Source organism: Myotis brandtii, unplaced genomic scaffold (genome assembly GCF_000412655.1).
Source record: "Myotis brandtii unplaced genomic scaffold, ASM41265v1 scaffold456, whole genome shotgun sequence".
In the NCBI taxonomy this organism is placed as follows: Eukaryota; Metazoa; Chordata; class Mammalia; order Chiroptera; family Vespertilionidae; genus Myotis; species Myotis brandtii.
Genome location: NW_005367431.1, coordinates 412,740 through 435,918, shown reverse-complemented (window position 1 = coordinate 435,918; position 23,179 = coordinate 412,740). Strand labels below are relative to the sequence as shown.

General features: G+C 39.4%; 1 protein-coding gene across 22 annotated transcripts in view; it reads right to left on the bottom strand.

The window, feature by feature from the left end:
• PUM1 (pumilio RNA-binding family member 1) overlaps positions 1 to 23,179 on the bottom strand; it is a 129,162-nt gene that overhangs the window by 18,592 nt on the left and 87,391 nt on the right. For 20 of the 22 annotated variants that reach the window (XM_014546779.1, XM_005875067.2, XM_014546777.1 and 17 more), the window contains 6 exons: positions 22,935 to 23,078; positions 21,530 to 21,826; positions 20,237 to 20,473; positions 8,220 to 8,487; positions 6,520 to 6,649; positions 3,875 to 4,009 (listed from right to left, as the gene is read on the bottom strand). In XM_014546779.1, coding sequence (XP_014402265.1) covers positions 3,875 to 4,009; positions 6,520 to 6,649; positions 8,220 to 8,487; positions 20,237 to 20,473; positions 21,530 to 21,826; positions 22,935 to 23,078 — 1,211 coding nt within the window. The remainder of the gene's footprint in view (positions 1 to 3,874; positions 4,010 to 6,519; positions 6,650 to 8,219; positions 8,488 to 20,236; positions 20,474 to 21,529; positions 21,827 to 22,934; positions 23,079 to 23,179) is intronic. The other 2 variants (XM_005875069.2, XM_014546776.1) reach the window with 1 other exon arrangement.

Here is a 23,179-nt window from a genome sequence, read left to right as displayed (position 1 = left end):
CCGTGTCTTGTGTCCATTGGTTATTCTTATATGCATGCATACAAGTCCTTCGGTTGATCTCTTACCCCCCCAAACCTCCCCAGGCTTCCCACTGTAGTTTGACAGTCTGTTCAATGCTGCTCTGCCTTTGTATCTATATTTGTTCATCAGTTTATAATGGTCTTTATTATCAATAAATGAGTGAGATCATGTGGTATTTTTCTCGGCTTCCCAGGGGCCATCGCAGCCTCGCAGGGGCCATCGCAGCCTCACAGGGGCCATCGCAGCCTCACAGGGGCCGTCGCAGCCTCACAGGGGCCGTCGCAGCCCCACAGGGGCCATCCCAGCCTCAAAAAATATGGAACGCGTCACGAATTTGCGTGTCATCCTTGCGCAGGGGCCATGCTAATCTTCTCTGTATCGTTCCAATTTTAGTATATGTGCTGCCGAAGCGAGCACAATAAAAAATACTTTTTAAAGAAATAAAAAACCCAAGACAGACAAATTAAATGACTTGTTAAAATCACAGACCTAAACTGCCAAGATTCAAACCCAAGCAATATGGTTCCTGTGTGTGACAAAACAGTGTGTGTCAGTAAACCACCTGTCAATTATATATTATCCTCCAGACCCCCTTGCAACCTATATATAAAGAAATTAAATCTCGCTCTAGCCAGTTTGGCTCAGTGGCTTGAGCATCGGCCTGGGGACCGAAGGCTCCCAGGTTTTATTCCAGTCAAAGGGCATGTACCTCAGTTGCAGGCAACTCCCCCAGCCCAGGCCCTGGTCAGGCATCATGCAGGAGGCAACCAATCGATGTGTTTCTCTCAACATCGATATTTCTCTCTGTCTTTCCCTCTCTCTTCCACTCTCTCTAAAAATCAATGGGAAAAGGTCCTCGGGTGAGGATTAAGAAATTAATTAACTAATTTAAAAAACAAGAAATTAAATCTCAAAGAGTTAAGCAAGGTATTTAAAACTATAGATAGTGACTAAATCAGAATTATAGCCCAGGTCTGTGACGCCAACACACTTCCACCAGGCCACAGTGACTGCAATGTAGCAGGAACAGTACTCTCAATTAATTGATGAAAAGTGTCCAAAGTCAGGGAATACAGGAGCAGGACAGGCATTGAGGGGTTTGTGTGAGGAGGTTATGAGTGGAGATGACAAGGGTATAGAAAACGGAATGATGAGATTCTGACTAGACACCTTCCCCCAAACTTGCTGCCTCGGGTCTCATGTATCTTGAAGCTGAATACCTGCACCACGCATGTCTGGAACCTGGTACTCACTATCCAGTGTCTTTGCTATGCCCAATCTCTATATATTAGCTCCACTGTGATGACTCCATATTTATGGTGGAAGGCTACGAGCCAGTTTAAAATGGTGACGTTTATGAATGCAATGTCTTAAATTCCAGAGATGGTGAATATGTCAAGGCATCTAAGAGATTTTCTAATTAAAAAAAAAAAAAATCAAGGTTACAATGCCAAAGACAAGCAAAAGGCAATAAAATTGGGAAAGTTTCCTAAAGCAATCAAATGTCAAAAAAAAACCCCAGCTTTATCCTGGAAATATAGTTATGGGATTGATAAGTAGAGAATGATGTCTATATAAAGGCAAAGAAGACTTATCATGGAAATGAAGGGGAGGTGGCTTCCCTAAATATTTTCTTGAGCCCAAAGAAACCACTAGAGATTAAACCATTTCACATAAAATAATAAACTTGTATCTGGAAAACAAAAGATTATCAATAGCAGGAGGAGGAGTTCAGACCCAGAACAATTTATCATAGAGAAACCAGACCAGGAGAAGATATACAGAAATGCAGGATAGAAAGAACAACAGCTGGGGGGAATGGGAAGGAAGGTAGAAAACTACTATAATGTTGGGATCCAATCAGAAAACAATGAAATCTGGAAAGTTGGGAGACCAAATCAACAAGTTATCACAATCATGGGAGAGGGCAAAGATGGAAAAAATAGCCAGGAAACTATAATATTCCTGATATCTTTCAGTAAATGGGCTTTAAAGTTGTTAAAATATATATAACAGAAAGAAACTTCCATGTTCAAAAACACCCAGAAAACTAAAGAGAGATTTGACCATGAAATTTTCATCCCTAAAATCCCAGGTAAAATGAAAACCATAATAATATGAACATTAGAAGAAAACTACTAGTAGTAAGTCTCACCCTGCTTCTATTTACTTTCACACACCACACCGTATCACTGCAGCGTCTCCAGTACTGAGCACTGAATGAACAAACTCCAAGCTGCTGTGCGTCTCCAACATTTCCTCTGCCTTCACCAGCCTCCTGACCCACATTTCTAGGAGCCTCACACCACAAGGACTTTGGACTCCCCCAGCCTTCAATTGCCATCACCAACACCAATGCAGTGTTTTGTTTTGTTCTGCTTTGAACTGGAGGTGGCAGGTGCTTCGTCTGGCTCAGAACTCGAGTCCATAACAAAGGTTCTCATCACTGAACTTTGCTCTCAGTGAGGGCAAGTGGCTCATCATTGCCAGAACAAGGCATCCCCTCCCACTGAGAAGGACTGAGTGAGTTCAGAGCCCAAAGGCTGAGGGTCTAGATTAGAAGCACCCCAAGGCTCGCAGCACACCTACCTGGGGGTTAATTTGGCTGCCTGGGCCCTGTGGTCTCTGTGGGGCTGGATGGACCAGCTCTGTGACTGTTCCTGAATCATTGGCCTCTGCAGGTGCTTTCTTGGTCAGCTCCCACTCACAGTACCCAACACTTTCAATTTCTGTCCCTTTTCTCTTTCCCTGTCTGACTCCTCTTTAGTGTGGACTTCTCCTCGTGCAAAGCATTCCTTCAGCCCTGGCCAGGGTTTCTCAGTGGTTAGAGCATTGGCATAAGCACCAAAGAATCGCAGGTTTGATCCCCAGCCCATCAGGGTGCATGTGGGAGGCAACCAAGCAATATACCTCTCTCACATCAATGTTTCTCTGTCTCTCACTCCCCTCCCTCCCTTCCATTCTCTCTAAAATTCAAAGGAACTCCTAGCCAGTTTGGCTCAGTGGATAAAGCGTCAGCCTACGGAATGAAAGGTCCTGGGTTCGATTCTGGTCAAAGGCACATGCCCAGATTTCGGGCTCGATCCCCAGTGTAGGGCGTGCTCCCCAGTGTGGGACGTGCTGGAGGCAGCCGATCAATAATTCCCTCTCATCACTGATGTTTCCATCTCTCTCCCTTCCTCTCTGAAAGCAATAAAAATATTTTTTTAAAAAACAATGGGAAAAAAATATCCTCTGGTGAGGTTTTGGTTTTTTTTGTTTTGTTTTTTTTTTTAAAGCCTTCCTTCAAGACTCAGAGCACATGCGCTCACCACTGCTTTCCATCGCTCTTCCCCACTGTGCTCTGAGGGCAGGGATCAGTCTTGGTCATCTCTGTCCTGGTGTCTGGCACAAAGTGGGCATCAGGTCAATGTGCCAGGCCAGCCACTGCACTGGGAAGACACTCATTGGGTAAATGGTGGTATGGTGGATGAATAAGAGAGAGTAAATGAAGGAAAATGGAAGGTGGTTTGGATTAAAGTTTTGATTTGTTGAAATGTCAGTTCAAGCTGAAGAAAATGACAAGTTACTAGTATTTTACAGCCTTCAAGTCTTGACAAACAAAAAACAACCTGTAAAATTGCACCTACTAAAGACTGTTGAAGAGTGTTTGAAACCACTGGTTTTAACACAAGACACCTGATCTATAAATTTACAAATTGCACAGTTCATGCTTGCCATGCACAGAACGGCAGCCACAAGCACCAAAGAAAAACTGTAAAAGAAAAGTAAAAGCTGGCAAGTTTACAGGGTTCACTACATGTGCCATGGAGAAACATCAAACACCAAGAGAAAAGTTAAAGGGGAAACTTACAATTACCTGCTGGTCTGAGGGAATAAATTCAAGAGCTTTCTGGATAACACGGCAGCCATACATTTGCAGTGCCAATGACAGGACATGACCTCGAATCCGTTCTGCCAAAGCCAGCTTCTGTTCAAGGCTGCCAAACTAGACATAATGTTTGGGTGAACACCATTACTTAGGTAGAAGGAAAGAAACCAGAGAAAGCAAAGCATTCGTTATTCTGTATAAAACCATTGGTATACCTCTTTTAGCCTGGTCACCTATGATTAAAACCTTTTGTTTAAAAAGCCTATGTTTTTGCCCTAGCCCTGTGGTCGGCAAACTGTGGCTCGCGAGCCACATGTGGCTCTTTGGCCCCTTGAGTGTGGCTCTTCCACAAAATACCACGTGCGGTCGCGCACGTACAGGGCGATTGAAACTTCGTGGCCCATGCGCAGAAGTCGGTATTTTGTGGAAGAGCCGGTATTTTGCGGAAGAGCCACACTCAAGGGGCCAAAGAGCCACTTGTGGCTCATGAGGCGCAGTTTGCCGACCACTGCCCTAGCCGGTTTGGCTCAGTGGATAGAGTGTCAGCCTACGTACTGAAGGGTCCCGGGTTCAATTCCCGTCAAGGGCACATGCCCATATTTTGGGCTCAATCCCTAGTAGGGGGCATGTAGGAGACAGCCGATCAATGATTCTCTCATCATTGATGTTTCTCTCTCTCCCTCTCCCTTCCTTTTTTTTAAAAAAAAATATATTTTATTGATTTTTTTTACAGAGAGGAAGGGAGAGGGAATAGAGAGTTATAGAAACATTGATGAGAGAGAAACATCGATCAGCTGCCTCCTGCACACTCCCCACTGGGGATGTGCCTGCAACCAAGGTACATGCCCTTGACCGGAATCAAACCTGGGACCCTTCAGTCCGCAGGCTGATGCTCTATCCACTGAACCAGTTAGGGCTCTCCCTTCCTTTCTGAAATCAATAACATATATGTTTTTTAAAGCATTTGTTTCTTCAAGAGAATAGTTTTCAGTGTCTGATTATGAGGAACAGTTTTTAATTTAAAAAAAATTTCTCAGCTATCAACAGTAGTGGTTTCACTATTAATATCTGCCAAACAAAAATATGTCATTCATCAAAGCTGCCATTAATTTATTAGTACTATTAAATAAATCTATACTTGATTAATTACAAGAGCATTTATGTTTACTCTAAAATAATAATACATGTGGTAGACAGCATTCACAGGGCTTTACAAAATGTCTGGGGAAGATTCAAGGACTTCTTACAGAAAATCAACAGCACTTTAGGGGTATCTGAGGTCCAGGGATTGAAAAGTTCTTTCATCTATATGAAATTTAAGCCAAAGCACATATGGGCACTCTGTTTTGAATTAGTGTTCAATATCATTCCAAGAACTGATATGTATTATCTATTATACAATGAAACCGAGTCAGGAGGAAAAAGAAAATCAAAAGGTAAAGCTGCACAATATTAAAACTCTTCCTAGAATGATTTTCCATCTTGGCTTTTTAGTTTTGTTTGAATAGCATAATCATGAGACTGAAGAGACTTTATGCCCAACCCACTCATTTTCTATACAAGGGAACTAAGGTCCACTTTCTCTAAGTCAGGGACCTTTTTCTAGCTTGTCCCAAACCACATGGCTGTAAGCCACTGTTTGTTCAGCTACCACTAGCTACAGAGATCTGGAGCTGGAGACCCCTATATTTTTCTACCTATGACAAAAATAACAGTGAAAAGATATTCTAAATCAAAATTACAAGTCATGTTTAGGTTGGACTCTTAGTCCATAGCTGGAGAATTAAGTGTCAAAGAACTTAAGTCTTTAAGAGACAAGTTAAGAAGATATAGGCTGAGTGAGCCACTTTTTAAATCTTCACATAAATCAAACAAAATAATACATAAGAAGCTAACAAATTTATTTTGTTCTGCGGCAAACACATACAATTCCAGTAGTTTTCCCTTGTACTCATTTCTTCACCTCAATGTTTCATTTCTTTCTGGATTTATAGCTTGGAGTTGTTGATCCCAGTGCACCAGGGCTATCTATAATGGTAAGCCAAGAATCCCCACCTTTCTGAGAGTTTAGTTAACTAAGGGAACAGACCTAATCCAACAATCTCATTAATCCTTTCCAAAGACAATGATAACAGAGGTGGCCATTATTCACATTCATGGAGGAAAACTAAGAAACCAAGGCCGAAGGATGACCCAGTAAGTGTTTAACAATCTTCACGACTATAGTTTATGATGAAAAACAGTAGAGTTGGTGTTCAAAGATAATTCTCTAGGAATTCTAAAAAAAAAAAAAATTCATTTTTTAGAACATTTTATTGTGGTCTCGCTAAAATTATCTTACAAGAATTATTTCCTCAAAAAATTACATTTTAGTAAAACTATTTAACAACCAGAAATAACGTACTAGAGATGCTAAATGGGGACAATGATTCTCCAAACACAGTTCTAAATTAGACTGGCATCATCTGCTGCAAATGAATTGGAAAACATTTAAAAATTCTTTAAAAAGCCCACACACACTTCATTTTGAGGACTGGAATGGGATGACAATTCTAAAAACAGCTAATGAAAATCAAAATGCTCTGGAGAGTCTCTAAAGTCAAAGGATAGAAAGTACAAAGGCTTACTTCAAAGAACTTCTGAATGACGTAATTTCCAAATACATCCACCATTAGCTGGTAAGCGGCCTGTAGGATTTCATTGAAGACAAGCTGGCGCTCAGCTGGTGTGGCCCGCTCTAGTTTCAGCTGAATGAATCTGAAGTGCAAAGTAAAAAGGGCAATCACAGCATTTTAGAAAGACTTGGAAATAAATAAGAATTGGCTCAATTTGTATAATGAATCATTTCTGAAAATATATGTGTGTACATTTACACAGGTGCAGGTGCACGTGGGTGCACAAATACAATTGTTAGTTAAATGAATCCCTTGAGCTCACTTAATTGAAGAATTTCTAAAAAGGAAAAAATGTTTATAGTGTGAAGTATACCCTAACCTAACTGAGCTTTTAAAAGTAGATTTAACCCCTAGAGTGCCGGGGAGAGCAACTGCGCTACTCCTGTCTTTCGCCAAAAGTGCCAGGAGCGCTATCACGCTCCTCCTACAGTGTCACTATTAGATGTTAGTAGTTCACTCTTTATGTGGGAAAAAAAATTTAAAAACCTTAACTCAAAATGCCTTGGCAATTTTAGCATAGTTCCTAGGATATTGGTTGGCACTCAAAGGGTTAAGTGTGAGCATATTTCATTACAGTAGGACATATGTACAAAACTGTAATTATATGTGGGTTTGAGGCGAAAAGGGGAAATAGGAAAAGAGAGGAGAGGGTGAAGATGGGCATAACACAAGGAGAACTTTTTCCTGTAGAAACCAGTCCCACATTGAGAGGATCAAAGCTTATGGTCCTTGCTATATTATTTACCTCATATTCATATGAAGCAATACTCATTAAGGATGTGGAACAGTTGTTATAAATGTCTGCAGGGTGTTCTGAAGTAGTAGCTACTCAATCTGCCAATCTAAATAACAATTCTTTGATTCAGATGATTATCAGAAAAATCATGTTGTCTTTCAATCTGGTCTACAGGATCCAGATATGAGAAATCCTTGCCCAATAGCAAGTTGGCAGAACTTAGTGAGAAAGTAGGTTTTGTAGAAGCTGTTTCAGTGGGTACAGTCAGAGAGAAAGAGAAATGGAGACAAATAGGAAAGGATGGGCAACATCATAATTATGCTTACTCCCCAGGACCAGAGTTCCTTTCTGTGAAGCCGAATGAATAGTCAAACAGGCGGAAGTAACCCAAGCTAAATTCTGTTTTTGTAAGAGCTGCTTCTCTCACCTCTATGCAAACTCTCACTTCTATAGAATAAAACAACAACAAAAAAGTGATGGAGTTGTCTTAATCCTGAGCAGCAGAGGTCCAAACTTATAACTGAGTAGCTCTTAATAGGGATTCAAATAGCAAACATGTGCAGATATATGCTTTGTGGTAGTGTTTCTGTTTCTTAAATTGTAGCCATTCTGTGAGGTTCTCGTGAATTAGAAACATCAGGCTAATATTTCAGAAAGGTAAAAAGGCTTGTTTGAAAAAGAAAGTTTATTTTAATTATGCATGTGATCCCAACTTCAATTTCTAAATGGTTCTTTTCAATCACTTGTGTATCTGGTGACCTTCATAATCCCAGTTTCTTTAAAATAAGGGAAAGTACACTAAGAAGCAACTGCTTCAATTATTTTATAGCAATTTACTTAGTGTATACGTATTTGAGGAATGGAATTTAAGGCATTAAGATTTCAGTTACCTTAAGTGCCAAAGCCAAGTCCTCACCTGGACCCATGTTGGTCTTGGGAAAATTCCATTATATGCCCAGCAATTTCTCGCAGTTGTAAATTGGGGTACCGGTTATTTCGAAAATCTTCCAAAAGCCTGCTCCTGCCAGAGGGCATGACATCAGACATTCCATATCGCAAACGGGAGGAAGAAAAAAGGGTGCTGCTAGGGCTGAAGAGGCTGGAGGCACTGCTCGCACTGCGGTACTTGGCTTCCGCGCCTGGAGCAGCAGAGATGTATCTTCCACTGCCATTTGTGAGTCCTCCTGTTGGTTACAGAACAGGAGAACTCAAGACTCATTCTTAAGGAACTTTGTTCAAGAGTGGAAAAAGCATCCCATATGTGAAAGCCTACATCATCTCTGATTCCTTTTCAATTCTGTTGCTTTTGTATTAAGATTAAATTCTATTAGTGCCACGACTTCCATAAGGGCAATTCAGCAAGCTGAAAAGAAACATTAGCACAAACATTATCTGGGGAATGCTTTTAACCACTGATAGGATACTGCTAGCAAAAATGGAGGAACAGTTAGTGAAGTCATTAAAATTCCTGCCTTGAGAACCAGAACCTGAGCACCAAGAATCAGAAAACACAAAATGCATGGAGACTTGAGTGGCTTTCCATTCTGTGCTCTGTGGAGATTCTTGCCCTTAGGGAATAATCCCCACTCTCCCAACTGAAACCCACCCCTTAAAAAAAATTGGGGTTCCCAGATTTGCCTGTCTTATAAAGACAGCCACCAAAAAAAATCTTTGAAGAAATGATTCTGGTGCTGAATAGAAGTCTAAAAATTATTAAGGCACCTTATGCCAAGGATTACATATCAGGGGTAGAAAAAAAGGACATATGCTTTGAAATCGAAGGTTTTCAAGTTCTTCATCAGGAATGGCAGCTCTTAACCTTCTGTTGAGACACAGCCTGAAATGATACAGTAGCAACAACTTTCATGCCACTGATATTGCTGCTGTGACTGATAACCAGGGAATAATAATTGTAAATTCCTAAACAAGTAAAACAAAGATAAGACCAAAAGGCTTATGAAAATGTAAAGCAGCCCTGGCTGGTGTGGCTGTTGGTTGGGCATCACCCCATGCACCAAAATGTTGATTTGATTCCTGGTCAGGACACATGCTCGGGTTGCAGGCTCGATCCCTTAAAGGGGTGTGCAGGAGGCAGCTGATCAATGTTTCTCTGCCCCCCATCCCGGCTCCCTTCCTCTTTCCAAAAATCAATTTAAAAACTAATCTTTAAAACAACTATGTAAAGCAGAGTAATAAATTATATTGAGTACATATATTCCCAATATTGGCATAATTTTTACATAACATAAAAAGAATGTAAAGCCTTTTATAAAATGAATGTGAAGCCTTTTCTTTTGCCGCCGCCCCCCCCCCCCCCCCGCTTTAAACAAAAAAGTAAAGTAGATAAGAAATACACATAAACCAAAAAGAGTATGTAGATGAATAACAATTCAGGATCCAAGAGAAAAGTCACTTAAGGTGAACTTCTTTCTTCATGAGTTTTAATGAATGTCTGGTTTGGAGATTAATGGTAGCTACAAAAATATACCCAGCTTGGATTTCTCCACAGAATTCTAGGGCTCATCTTCAAACTTCTGAGTCTCAATGAAAGTGATGAGACCAACCGGAAAAGGCTCAGTGTTAAAATTTGTAAAACATTTGTATTGAGCATTTGTCGTAAGCCAGGCTCTATGATAAAGAAGCACTTTAGGAAAATTTTTATAGAAGCACTTTAGGAAAATGTTTAGAAAGATTTTAAATTCCCCTGTATATAACAGAGCATTAAGGCCCAAAGAGGTGTAATGCTCACCCAAAGACACAAACAATCATGGCCAGAATTGTCACAGGACTCTTAATTTCAGAGTCAGTGCCCTTGCAACTAGACAGGTCCCATTTTCAGACTCAACTATATCAAGTTTGCTTATTCTAAAGGACACTGTTATTCTTGTCAAATTCCACAATATTTCTTAATCCAAATGGAAAACATTTCTTTAAGAAAAGGAAGAGAGGGGTTTATAAGAAAAGAGAACAGTAGCCATATGTGTGTTCTTTATTCTGTTTCAGAAGCAATACTTTCTTCCCTGACTTGAGATTGAGGGGAAATGGGCAGAGATGGCAATCAAGTAGGTCACAGGTACTGGGAAAGTGTGATAATAGCAAGTGAGATGCTTAAGGAGAAGAAAGTAGCATGAATACACAACGTTTTGAAAATAATTTCAAGGTATTTTAAGAATCTGTCACCAACAAAAGCACTTAGGGAAAAGTAACAAATCAACAGAGAAAAGAACTGAATTCCTAAAAGGCCCAACACATATCCTTATAACAAGATCCTTTGTGACAAGATTGAATGACAGGAACCAATCCTGAACTCGGCCCTATTTCTACACTGATATGAACCAATAGAATACACTTAATGTTTACACTTAATGTTTCATCCACAATTATATTTTCTGTTACTGTGGCCAAAAAGCATACTGACTAATGCCTAAGACTGGATTCACTGACTGGAGTACATCACGTGTAAAGTCTAAAGTAAAGTTTTATAAATTTGTTCTGAGGTTTTGATTTTGAGTTCGGCAGCGTACAGAGAGCCACATACACACATAACATACGTACATACAGCTTTTTTGTTATTGTTAATCCTCACCCCAGGCTATTTTTCCATTGATTTTTAGAGAGAGTGGAAGGGAGGGGGAAAGACAGAGAAACATCGATGTAAGTGATTGGTTTGCCTCCCGCACGTGCCCAGACCAGGGCAAGGGAGACCAGGGCCGGGGACTGAGCCTGCAACCGAGGTATGTGCCCTTGACTGGAATCAAAACCTGGACCCTTTAGTGCGCAGGACGATGCTCTATCCACTGAGCCAAACTGACTAGGGCTACATACAACTTTTGTTACTGAGAAAGTAAGTAAACAAATCTAAAAAAGAAAAATGTTCCCAGGTACTACATTATAATCAGCAAACTGACACAGTCACAGGCATATTTGCTTGAGCCAACTAATTTTTCTGTAAATATTCAACCAATATAGGTTTTTGTTTAAAATTGTAGTTTCCTGATTGTTTATGTAAAGGTAACTGGAAAATAGTAGGCCATCAGTAAGTATCTCCTTTAGATGGGGAATATGCAGAAATGTGTTTTTTCAAGGGCACCATGGATTACACATCTACATATTCTTGTAACCAAACTACTATACACCTGGAGGTGACCCCTAAAAGTGTTTGAATTTGCAATCCATTTTAAAATAAACATTTCACACCGGGCCTCCAAAGGAGCCTCTTAGTGATCTCATCAAGTTTTCCCAGTATTCTGACATTCCACAGACATTAATGGCTTAAATGCTTTGTTTAAATTAGTATATGCAGGTTTCCAGTTCACATTTAAGGAGCTTGGAAGTCACCACTCCATCCTAACAGCAAGTATAAAGCTAAACAGACCGAAAAATCAGGAATTCTTCTTGGATCCTTAAAAGAAGGAAGGACAAGAGCAAACCACTGCCCCCAAGACTGGAAAGACAGGCGAATACAGGTCATACCACAGCTTACCAGAACAGGAACTCAAACAAAACCACCACCAGAACCAGTACTGAATAGAACACCTGCACTGCAACTGACGAATTGCTAGAGGCTCAATGTGGATAACTCTGAGAGTTTTAACTCCAGGGGGACCCAGTTATATAGGGAATGGGGAGCACAAATGCACAATAAATATCAGAGAGAATTTTCCTCAGGCTTCCGGCAGACTGAAGGGAAAAGAAACAATTTTGAAATATGCCAGAGAACTAAACCTTAACTAACAAAGCCTGTCGTCTGGAGAAACTAGTAAACCAGAGCCTAACCTGCAGGGTTATGATCAGAGATTAACTGACCTGGGAAGGGAAACATGTAACTCCAGCCTACACAAACCATCCTGCCCCACGGGGGTAGGGGGAGTGCCACTAAGAAACGCTTGTGTGCCCTGGCTGGTTTGGCTCAGTGGATAAAGCATCAGCCTGTGGAGTGAAGGGTCCTGGGTTCAATTCCAGTCAAGGGCATATGCCTGGTTGTGGGCTCGATCCCCAGTAGGGGGCGTGCAGGAGGCAGCCAATCAATGACACTCTCTCATCATTGATGTTTCTATCTCTCCTCTCTGAATCAATAAATATTAAAAAAAAAAAAAAACACTTGTGAAGTTGATAGTCCAGAGGCATATGCTCACTAAACGAATGAGATATGGATCATAGGACTTCCCTAACACCTCATCACCACATTACTAAAGCCAATTTAAAGCCATTCCTTTTATCCAGTATAACAAGCCTGGCTATTAAAAAAAAGAAGAAGAAAAGCAAGCATCATACCAAAAGGCAAAAAAACAATTTGAAGATAAAGAATAATCAGAAATATGCATGGCAAGGATATTGTAGTTACCAAACCTAGAATTTAAAACAACTATAATTAATATGCTAAAGACTCTAATAGATAAAGTAGACAGTATGCATAGAACAAGTAGGCAATGTTAGCAGAAAAAGGGATTAAGAAAGAATCAAAAAGAAATGCTAGAAGATAAAAAAACAAAACGAAGAATGCCTTTGATGGGCTTATTATCAGACAGGACACAGATAAGGAAAGAGTTGGAGGTTATATCAATAAAATCCTCAAAAACCAAAAAAGAAAGAGAACAAACACTAAAAAAAAAATTAAGAAGTACAGAATATCCACAGACTGTGAGACAACTACAAAAGTTAGAACATACATTATGGGAATATCAGAAAGACAAGAAAGAAAAAAGGAACAGAAGTATCTAAAACAATAACAACTAAGAATCTCTCCAAATTAATGTCAAATACTAAACCACAGATCCAGGAAGCTCAGGGAACACTGAGCAGCATAAATGCCAGAAAAACTACAGCTAGGCTTATCATCTTCAAAATATAGAAAATAGAAAAGACAAAGAAAAATCCTGAAAGAAGGCAGAGGGGAGGAAAACATGACAATAAATTACATCTCACTTCTCCTCAGGAAAAAAAATGCAAGCAAGAACAGAGAGGAGAGCCCTGGCCGCCCCTGATACAGGAAGGTGGTAATTTTGATTCCTGGTCAGGGCACATACAAGAATCAGCCAATGAATGCGTAAATAAGTAGAACAACAAATCAATGTCTGTCTCTCACAAAATCAATACTAAAAAATAAAGTGTTGAGAGTGAAAAATACTACCAACCTAGATTTCTGTATCCTGCAAAATTATCCTTCAAAGGTGAAGAAATGCTTTTTCAGACAAACAGATATTGAAGAAATGTGTTGCCACTAGACAGACGTGCCTTGCAAAAAATGCCAAAAGAAGTTTTTTAAAGAGAAGGAAAATAATACAGGTCAGAAACTCCAATCTATATTAAAAAAAAGAAGAGCATCAATGAAACTTAATGACATAAAAATAAAAACTTTAATTTATTCTGAATTGATCTGAAAGTTTGTTCAAAATAATAGCGACAATGTGTTCAATTATGTATGCTATGTTTATATCACATTTATGTGCTTATCTATGTGAAATGAATGACAACAATGGATGGAGGAACTAGGGTTGGTTTCTTATTATAAGGTATTTGCACTACTCGTGAAGTGGTTTAGTCTTATTTGAAAGTGAACCTGGATTAGTTGTAATTGTATAACACAAACTCTAGGGCAACCACTAAAAAAAAGGTTTAAGCCCTGGCCGGGTAGCTCATTTTGTTGGAGTGGCATCCCAATGTGCCAAAGTTGCAGGTTAAATCCCTAGTAGTCAGGACACATACAGGAAGCAACTAATGGATGCACAAATGAGTGGAACAATGAATCAATGTTTCTCTCCCCTCCACGATTCCTCTCTCCCTAAAAATCAGCCAATAAATAAGAAATGTTTAAGTTTTTAAAAATAAAGTATAACTGATATGTTAAGAAAGAAAATAGAATCATATAAAAGCTTAAGTCAAACCACAAAAGACAGAAAAAGTGTGAAAGACAAACATAGGGACAAAGAACAAAAACCAACAAATAGAAAACAGTAACAAATATGGTAGACATTAATCCAACTATATCAATTATTTTAATGTTAATGGTATAAATGCACCAACTGAAAAGTAGATTAATGTTATCACAAAACACATTCCACCTATATGTTGTCTACAAGAAACCCACCTTCAAAATACACATATAGATTTAAAGTAAATGATTATTAATAAACACAGAAAAAAACTTAACAAAATCCAAAACACATTCATGAAAAAACTCTTAAACAGAATGGAACTGAACCTAATTAAAGGCATCTATGAAAAAACCACAATGATCATACTTAAAAGCAAAAGAGGAACACTTTGTCCCCAAGATTAGGAACAAGGCAAGTATGTGTGTTCTCATCTACTCTATTTAACACAGTACTGAGGTTCCAGCTAGTGAAATCAGGCAAGAAAAAGAAATAAAAGGCATCAAGATTGAAAATCTGTCTTTATTCACAGGTGACATGAACCTATATATAGGAAATCCTCAGAAAACCACCCAAAACTATTAGAATAAATAAGTACAGCAAATTTGTTGAATACAAGATCAATATACAAAAATCAATTGTATTTCTATTAACAAGCAGAAAAAATCTAAAAATAAAACTAGAATACAATTCCACTCATGATAGCAAAAAAAATAAGATATGTAGGAACGAATTTAACAAAAAGGCTTGTTAGACCTGTATACCAAACATTTCAAAACTTTGCTGGGGAAAATGTCGTATGCAAAACGATGAACCATCACCTCACATAATGTAACTCAAAATGGATCATATACTTATTTATAAGAACTAAAATACTAAAACTTTTAGAACAAAACATATAAGAAAATCTTTAAGAAATTGAGCTGGCCAAAGATTTCTATACCAGAAAGCATGATAAACTGGCCCTCATCAAAATTAAATTATTACACTTCCAAAGACACCATTTAAAAAATGAAAAGACAAGCAAAAGACCAAAAGACTTCATATGCAAAACATATACCTGGTGAAGAACTTGTATCCAGAATATATAAAGAACTCTTACAACTCAATAAGACAAACAACCCGAATCAAAAAATGGGCAAAAAATATGAGCAGACATTTCACCAAAGATACATGAGTTGTTAATAAGCACATGAAAAGAGGCTCAGCATTATTAGTCATTAGGGCAGTGATGGCGAACCTTTTGAGCTCAGTGTGTCAGCATTTTGAAAAACCCTATCTTAACTCTGGTGCCGTGTCACATATAGAAATTTTTTGATATCTGCAACCATAGTAAAACAAAGATTTATATTTTGATATTTATTTTATATATTTAAATGCCATTTAACAAAGAAAAATCAACCAAAAAAAATGAGTTCACGTGTCACCTCTGACACGGGTGTCATAGGTTCGCCATCACTGCATTAGGGAAATGGAAATTAAAACTACAATGATATACCATTTCATAATCACTAGAACAGCTATATTAAATAAGACAAATAAGAACAAATGTTGGTGACGGTGCAGAGAAAATGAAATCCTCACACATTGCTGGTGGGAATGTAAACTGGTACACTAACTTGGAAAAGAGGTTGGCAGTTTCTTTAAAAGTTTAACTTAAAAAAACAACATACGTATCAGCAATTCTACTCCCAGAGAAATGAAAGCAAGCATTCACTCACAGAAAGACTTGCATACAAATGTTCATAGCACCATAAACTATTCTTTATTGATTTTAGAGAGGAAGGGAGAGGGAGAGAAAGATAGAAACATCAATGATGAGAATCACCGATCGGCTACTTCCTGCATACCCCCCCTCCCCCAATGGGGATTGAGCCCACAACCCAGGCATGTGCCCTGACCGGGAACCATGCCGGTCGGGCATAGCAGCATAATTTATAATAACCAAAAACCATAACTAACAAACATCCTTCAATTGTGAGTGGTTAGACAAAATGTGGTATAGCATAAAACTGAAGATGAGTCAGCAACAAAATGTAACAAACTACTGATACACATTATACCAAGGATGAAATCTCAAAAACATGAGAAGGTACAGAAGCCAAACAAATGTGATCACATATTGTATGCTTCTATTTCTATGAAATGTCCAGAAAAGGCAAATTTAAAAATAGAACTAGCAGGGTATGAACAGGGATTAACTGTAAAATGCCATGAGGAATCTTACTGAGGTGATGAAGATAGTCTAAAACCGTTTATGATGGTTGCACAATTCAGAAAGTTACTAAAAATCACTGAATTATACAGTTGAAATGAGTGAACTTTGACATAATTTTATGGTGAGATAAACCATTAAGTTGTTTTAAAAAGTATGGTCTTTCCGTAATGGGTAATGGGAAAAGTAGTATTAAAGCGTCTTAAATAGGCAGTCAACAAGTGATTACTTAATCAATAATGAGAGAAAAATAACTAAGCAGGGCACTGATTTTTCTGAGTATCCTAGCTTATGTCTGATCACTGGGAAGAAGTGTGAAAACGGTATCACAGATAATAGATCCACACTGGGATAACAGAAATATAGGCTAAAATGTGCACTCAAACATTTACTAGCTGTGTGGTTTTATGAAAGTCATGAAACTATGCTGAGTTTAAGTTTCCCTCTATAGAACAGTCTTTTGAGTATTTAATATACTGAATGAATACAATGAATAAATGTTTAGGATAGTTGTTAGTGACTGAAGAATTGATGGCTGGTGGCAGCAGTGATATAGTATTAATAGTAGAAGCTATATGAGGTGTGGCCCAATATATATATATGGTAAAGAAATGCTAAGTTTCTTACACCAAGATGTCTTTAGGGTCTTTGTATAGGTACTGCTATAAACCAAGTACCATACCTCATATAGTAAGACTAAAGCATACAAGAACCCTTTTCTAAAGGAGACTGAGTTAAGGCAAAGCTCTAGCCAATCAAGATGCTAAGTTCCTCAAGAACGATGTGTATAATTTTGTAGTATATGCAGCAATTCAAGTCCAATGCAAATACATACAACCAAATTGCTTAAACAAGGTACACTTTTTTAAGGAGATGATATGTTAAAAATAAATCTAGGCAGAAAGCAAGAGTCATTAAGAAATAACTCGCCCAATAATTATTTCCTACTTCACAAGAGGAACATGAATTAAGAATAAGGCAGTATTTCATTAAACTGCTAATATATTGGAAAGAGAAAAGGCACCATGCATTGCAAGTATTATTTCCAGCTCCATTTTCAAACACTCAAGAGCCACAGCATTTAGTTCAGGGGTTGACAAGCTTCAGCCCACAGGACAAATCTGGCCTGCTACCTATTTTGGTAAATAAAGTTTTATTTTCAACAGCAGAGTTGAATATTCACTACAGAGACCATCTGACCTCACAGATTTAGTTTGTTTAGTACTCAATAAGACCTGACACAGTTCAAATGTTTAAACCAAGAAATTAAAAGGTAAGATTACTGCATCTGATAATGCACTGGTTTAAAATATATCCTGGCACATCATGTGACAGGCTATACAATGATAATTGCTACTTTGAAATCAAAAAGTTTGACACTAACTCTGTTCGGATATGAGACCTAGGCATGATATTTAGGTCAGTTTCCTGACTTCTGTATCATAGGCATAATACCTTCCAGAGTTACATGTACAGCAGCTAAAACCATTAGTAGTGTCAGGTAATAACTACTCAATAAATGTTAGTTCCTTCCGTCTACACACTAAAATGGCACTTTCATCTATCCCTTATAATTCTGCATTAATCCTGAGTCTTTAAAGCCAGGCATTCTGTCACTAGAAAACACTGTTATACAATAAGCCCACATCCCTTAGCTATTATCCAATATGGATTTAGCAACCTGAAATGTCCCTACAATTTTCCTAATATAACCTGAGACAATGAGTTCTATAACCACATAGTTCTTAACTTATAAAATTTTAGCATGCGCGCACACACGCACACACGCGCACACACACACACACACACAAGTGCGCACGCACAAATGTATATGTACTTATATAGATAGATGTTGCCTCAAAACTCATCTCTCAAACTCAGAAATAGCATTAGTTCTAGAATAATAAATATTATCTTATCCCCTTCTTCAAGTCTTACTTTTATATTTTTATAAATAATTTCCAAGTATTTGTCTTTCCAAATGAAAGCATACTATTAGTTTATAGCCTATCCTCATTTCTGAGTCCATAAAGCCATTTTTAATCTTCCTAGTTAAAAAGTGAAAAAAGCCCTGCTAGTGTGGCTTAGTGGTTGAGTGTTGACCCATGAGCCAGGAGACCACAGTTCGATTCCTGGTCAGGGCACATGCCCAGGTTGTGAGCTCGCCTGCAGGAAGCAGCCGATTGGTGATTCTTTCTCATCATTGATATTTCTGTCCTTCTCTCCCTTTCCCTTCCTCTCTCTAAAATCAATAAGAACACAGTTAAAAAAAAAAAAAAAAGTTCATGTAAACTGGATGAGTTGTGTGTTTTTTTTAATTTTATTTTAAACTAGAGGCCCGGTGCATGAAATTCGTGCACTGGGGAGGAGGTAGGGAGAGGAGGGTGTGTGTGTACCCTCAGCCTGGCCTGCGCCCTCTCAGAGTCCGGGATCAGGCCTAAGCCAGCAGTCAGAACATCCCTCTCACAGTTCTGGGCTCTGGCGGTCTGGGACCCCTCACTCCTTACCGCTGCAGGCAGAAGAGGCTCCCACCACTGCCACTGTGCTCACCAGCTGTGAGCCCAGCTTCTGGCTGAGCAGTGCTCCCCCTGTGGGAGCACACTGACCACCAGGGGGCAGTTCCTGCATTGAGCGTCTGCCCCCGGTGGTCAGTGCGTGCCAAGCGACCGGTTGTTCCGCCACTCAGTAGATTTGCATATTTGGGTTTTATTATATAGGAGGACAGGGACAGTCCATATTTAGGCACATCTTCACAGAATAACAATTAACAGAACCCCCAATTCAGTGTCAAAAGTGTCCTGGGCTGCATGATAAATTAAATGGTTACTCCAAGTCTATGCCTGAACTTTCCCCATCTAAGAAATAAATCGGTACTTCAAAATCCAAACCTGACAAGTAACTGGGAGAAGGGAGTAGTAAACCATTTCCTATCTCTTCAAAGACTTAGAAATTTGTCCTCTAACGTGATAATAAAAGTGCCTCTACATTCTTACAGCTTGCTGATTAAGGAGCCTCTTTATCCTCCTCATTTTCTAGGATCTAGATGGTAACATTTAAAAATCCCATACATTTAATCACCAAAACATAGAATTGGGAAATATAGATCTATACTCATTAGCATGCTATATAGTTTAAGAAAATATATACAAATATATTGGCAGCTCTAGCCAGTTTGTCTCAGTGGGTAGAGCATTGGCCTGGGGACTGAAGGGTCCCGGGTTTGATTCCGGTCAAGGGCACATGCCCAAGTTGTGGACTTGATCCCCAATAGGGGGCGTGCAGGAAGCAGCCGATCAATGATTCTCATCACTGATGTTTCTCTCTCTCTCTCTCCCTCTCCCTTCCTCTCTGAAATCAATAAAAAAGAAAATGCCTTAAAAAAAAAAGAATCTGGCAAACTTTTAAAAATAAAATGCTTTATGTGCAAAAGATATTAAATGTATACATGGGGGGGAGAGTCTGAAAAATAAGACAAAATAATAATCATGGTGATATTTAAGTGGTAATACTAGGTGAATACATTCTTTTTCTCTGTCTTTGTTTTCCAGTTTTAGTTAAAATGAATCTGGACTGTGTTTATAATGAAAGATTCTCACATGCAGCCAGAGAACACGATGTTTGTACTAAAGTGAAAATATAGGGGCTACACCCAAACTTTAATATACCCATAACTACTATGCCATCTAGGTACAGCCTAAATAACATGAGGTACTCAAGGAAGGCACAGAACACCCAGGACACTTCCAGAATAAAGGGATTGTGCTTTGCTTATGCAAAGTACTTCTAATGGCATCGGTGGCAAGAGATTTCTCGAGTTCAAGGTGGTGTTAGAGTAATGGTTCTTACCCAGGTTTAAGCTTGAAGAGGATCCATGTGAAGAGAGGGAAGGAGGTGGTGTCTGTGAATGTCCTGGTCCCTGACTAGGGAGAGGCATGCCCACGGGTCCAGGAGAGGAGGAAAAGCTAAGGCCGTTATAAAAACTGTGTCCAATGGGGGTCAAGCTGCTCGATGTCCTCTTATAAAGGTCACTGCTGCCAGTCAGGGAGTCACGGCGGGAGCCACTGCCAGTGTTGGAGTTTGCAACTAAAATGGAATTAAAACAATGCAGATAAGAACAGGCCTGTTCCTTGAAGAACAAGCCCAGTGACCTGTTCCTAACACTTTGATCCAGACTCCCTACCACAGCAAATTTGTCAGCAGAGACAGCCTAACTGTTCATGTGGCAGTTCTAGGGGCAGGTAAGGTAATAAAGAGGACATGGCTCAGTTTAACATGAAACTTTTGTTCAAACCATCACACATACGCTAAATTTACCTTCCTTTTGTGTCATAAATTATGGGGTGGGGTGGGTTAAAAAGCTGACAGACGGCCACATAAGCTATGGAAAAGGTGAAAGAAAATGGGCTAAAAAGAATGCCTTTCATCAACCCAAAGGTTCTAGTAGGAAAAATGGAGTACAGAAAACATATTTGTAAATGGGACATTGCCCCATACACAAGATTTATATATGAAAGCCTGTTTTCTCCATGGGTTTGTTCAATCAAGAGTTATTACTAGACTCCAATTCCAATTTAAGATACCTTCTTACAAATGTGCCCTTCTGTGTCCACATCACATTGTTTTACAAACACTGTATTATCCCACTGTTTACCTTACTACTTTCCTGATTTTTCTTCTCCCATAAGGCGTTAAAGATATACTGATCTAATTTCCTTCCACTTTTCCATTCTTTTCAAAAGACTGCAGAAAACTCATGACTCCTTAAGGTTTGCAGATTGTACAGTCCACTACTCTGTGATCTTTGGTAAGTCGTCCTGCCTGTTTTTAACATCCACATTTCTATGCTTCCCTCCACGCTCTCCCCAGTGCCAGTAAAAATCTCCCCTGCTTTCCTAATTCCTATAACAAATCGTTTATGAAATATAAGTAGCAACACAAGCATAAACCTGAAATAGGCCCCAACTGTAAATCTTGATTTTAATAGTACATCATCTCAAAGATATGTGGGATGGCTGGATTCCCACGGGGCTCAGTCCAGGTCTGCCTGTGGAATCTGTCCAGGTTTCCATGCATCGTCAGTGTTCCATAAAGATTGTAAAAGTAATTATAAGTTTTAAAGCACATCAGTCTGATTTCTACCTGCTGTTCCAAACCCTCCAAGGGCTGATCCCAGGGTGGCGCCGAGAGAATTGCTACTTCCAAATCCCAAGGATGTGTTGGCAGGCTGGGCAGAGCCCTGGGAGAAGAGGGAGGTGCTCTGGGAATTGCTGCTCAGAGAGTTGTTGCCATAGAAAGAGCTGGATGCCAGGCTGTTATTGGGCTGCTGCTGGGGCTGGGGCTGAGGCTGCTGGGTTCCTAAAGGGCGAAATGGTCCATTTGTTGTTCCAGCAAGACCACCGGCTGCTCCATTTGCTGAAGCTGCGGCCGCTGCAACAGCTATAAAGAAGAAAGCAAATCATATAGCTATAAAAGGGATTGGCCACATTTCCAAACTACATTGTTATCCTTTTTTGAAAATCTTTTAATTCTACTGTATCTATTCAAAGTAGATACAAACCTTGTAAAAAGCTATACAGATCTGTCTTTGATCCCTTCATTTGAAACTCTTATTTTCTATTTCTACTTTCAAAATAGCACTGGAGCAAGTTCAGTATGTTGTGGCTTTAAAGAGTCTGTAGTTTAAAATAGGTACAATATCAAAAATATCCATTTTAAATATATCTACTTCCCAAAAGTTCATTTCACAAATATCTATGGTAAAAACATTTTTCTAGCCCTAGCCGGTTTGGCTCAGTGGATAGAGTGTTGGCCTGCGGACTGAAGGGTCCCGGGTTCGATTACAGTCAAGGGTACGTAACTCGGTTGAAGGCTCCCAGCCCTGGTCGGGGGCATGTGGGAAGCAACCAATCGATGTGTCTCTCTCACATCGATGTTTCTCTCTGTCTCTCCCTCTCCCTTCCATTCTCTCTAAAAGTAATGGAAAAAATATCCTCAGGTAAGGATTTAAAACAACAACAACAAAAAAAACAACACCCGTATTTCTAGAACCAATGTCATCCATATGCTAAAGTCCCTCAAATTCGTAAGACATTTAAGCATGTTGCTTCTCTTCTAGATTTTCCCACTATTATTTCCCTCCCCCACCAAAACCTATTGTTGTCATGTCTCTCTACTCATCTCGCACCTTCTCCATCCTTGCCCCCTGGGGGGGGGGGGGGGGGGGGGGGGGGGGGCGCGACACGAAAAATCTACATTATTTGAAGATAATGACATGGATTTCTGTGAAATTAGCCTTGGACTTCTGCCAATAGTGCCATTTTATATGACTAATCTAACGTCCTATGTTTGCAGTGAAATGAGTCCTTGCTCTTCACTAACTGGTACATGCCATAAAATCAGAATCTATCGATGCCATTTTTTGCTTCTGATTCTCTTTCAAATACCACAGGGTAGAAATGCTATATTGAGAACTGTCAAATAAAGTGTATTTCAACATATTTTAAGAATGTCATTCATCACCCTTTTACCCTGGATGTAAGCTCACCTGCTTGTGCAGCTGAGGAACTAATGATGACTGGGGCAGGAGCTACAAGTCGTACAGGAGCTCCAAGACCATTTCTCGCTCCTGCATTCACCACAAGGGCACCGGTTTGGTCATAGTAAGCAGCAGGAGCCAAGACTGGATAACCTAGGAATAGAAAGGCAACATACTGTAAGTACATATAAAACTAACAATGTCTCCTGGGCACCAGCATATGGTAAACAATCACAAACTCAGCTCTGGGGACA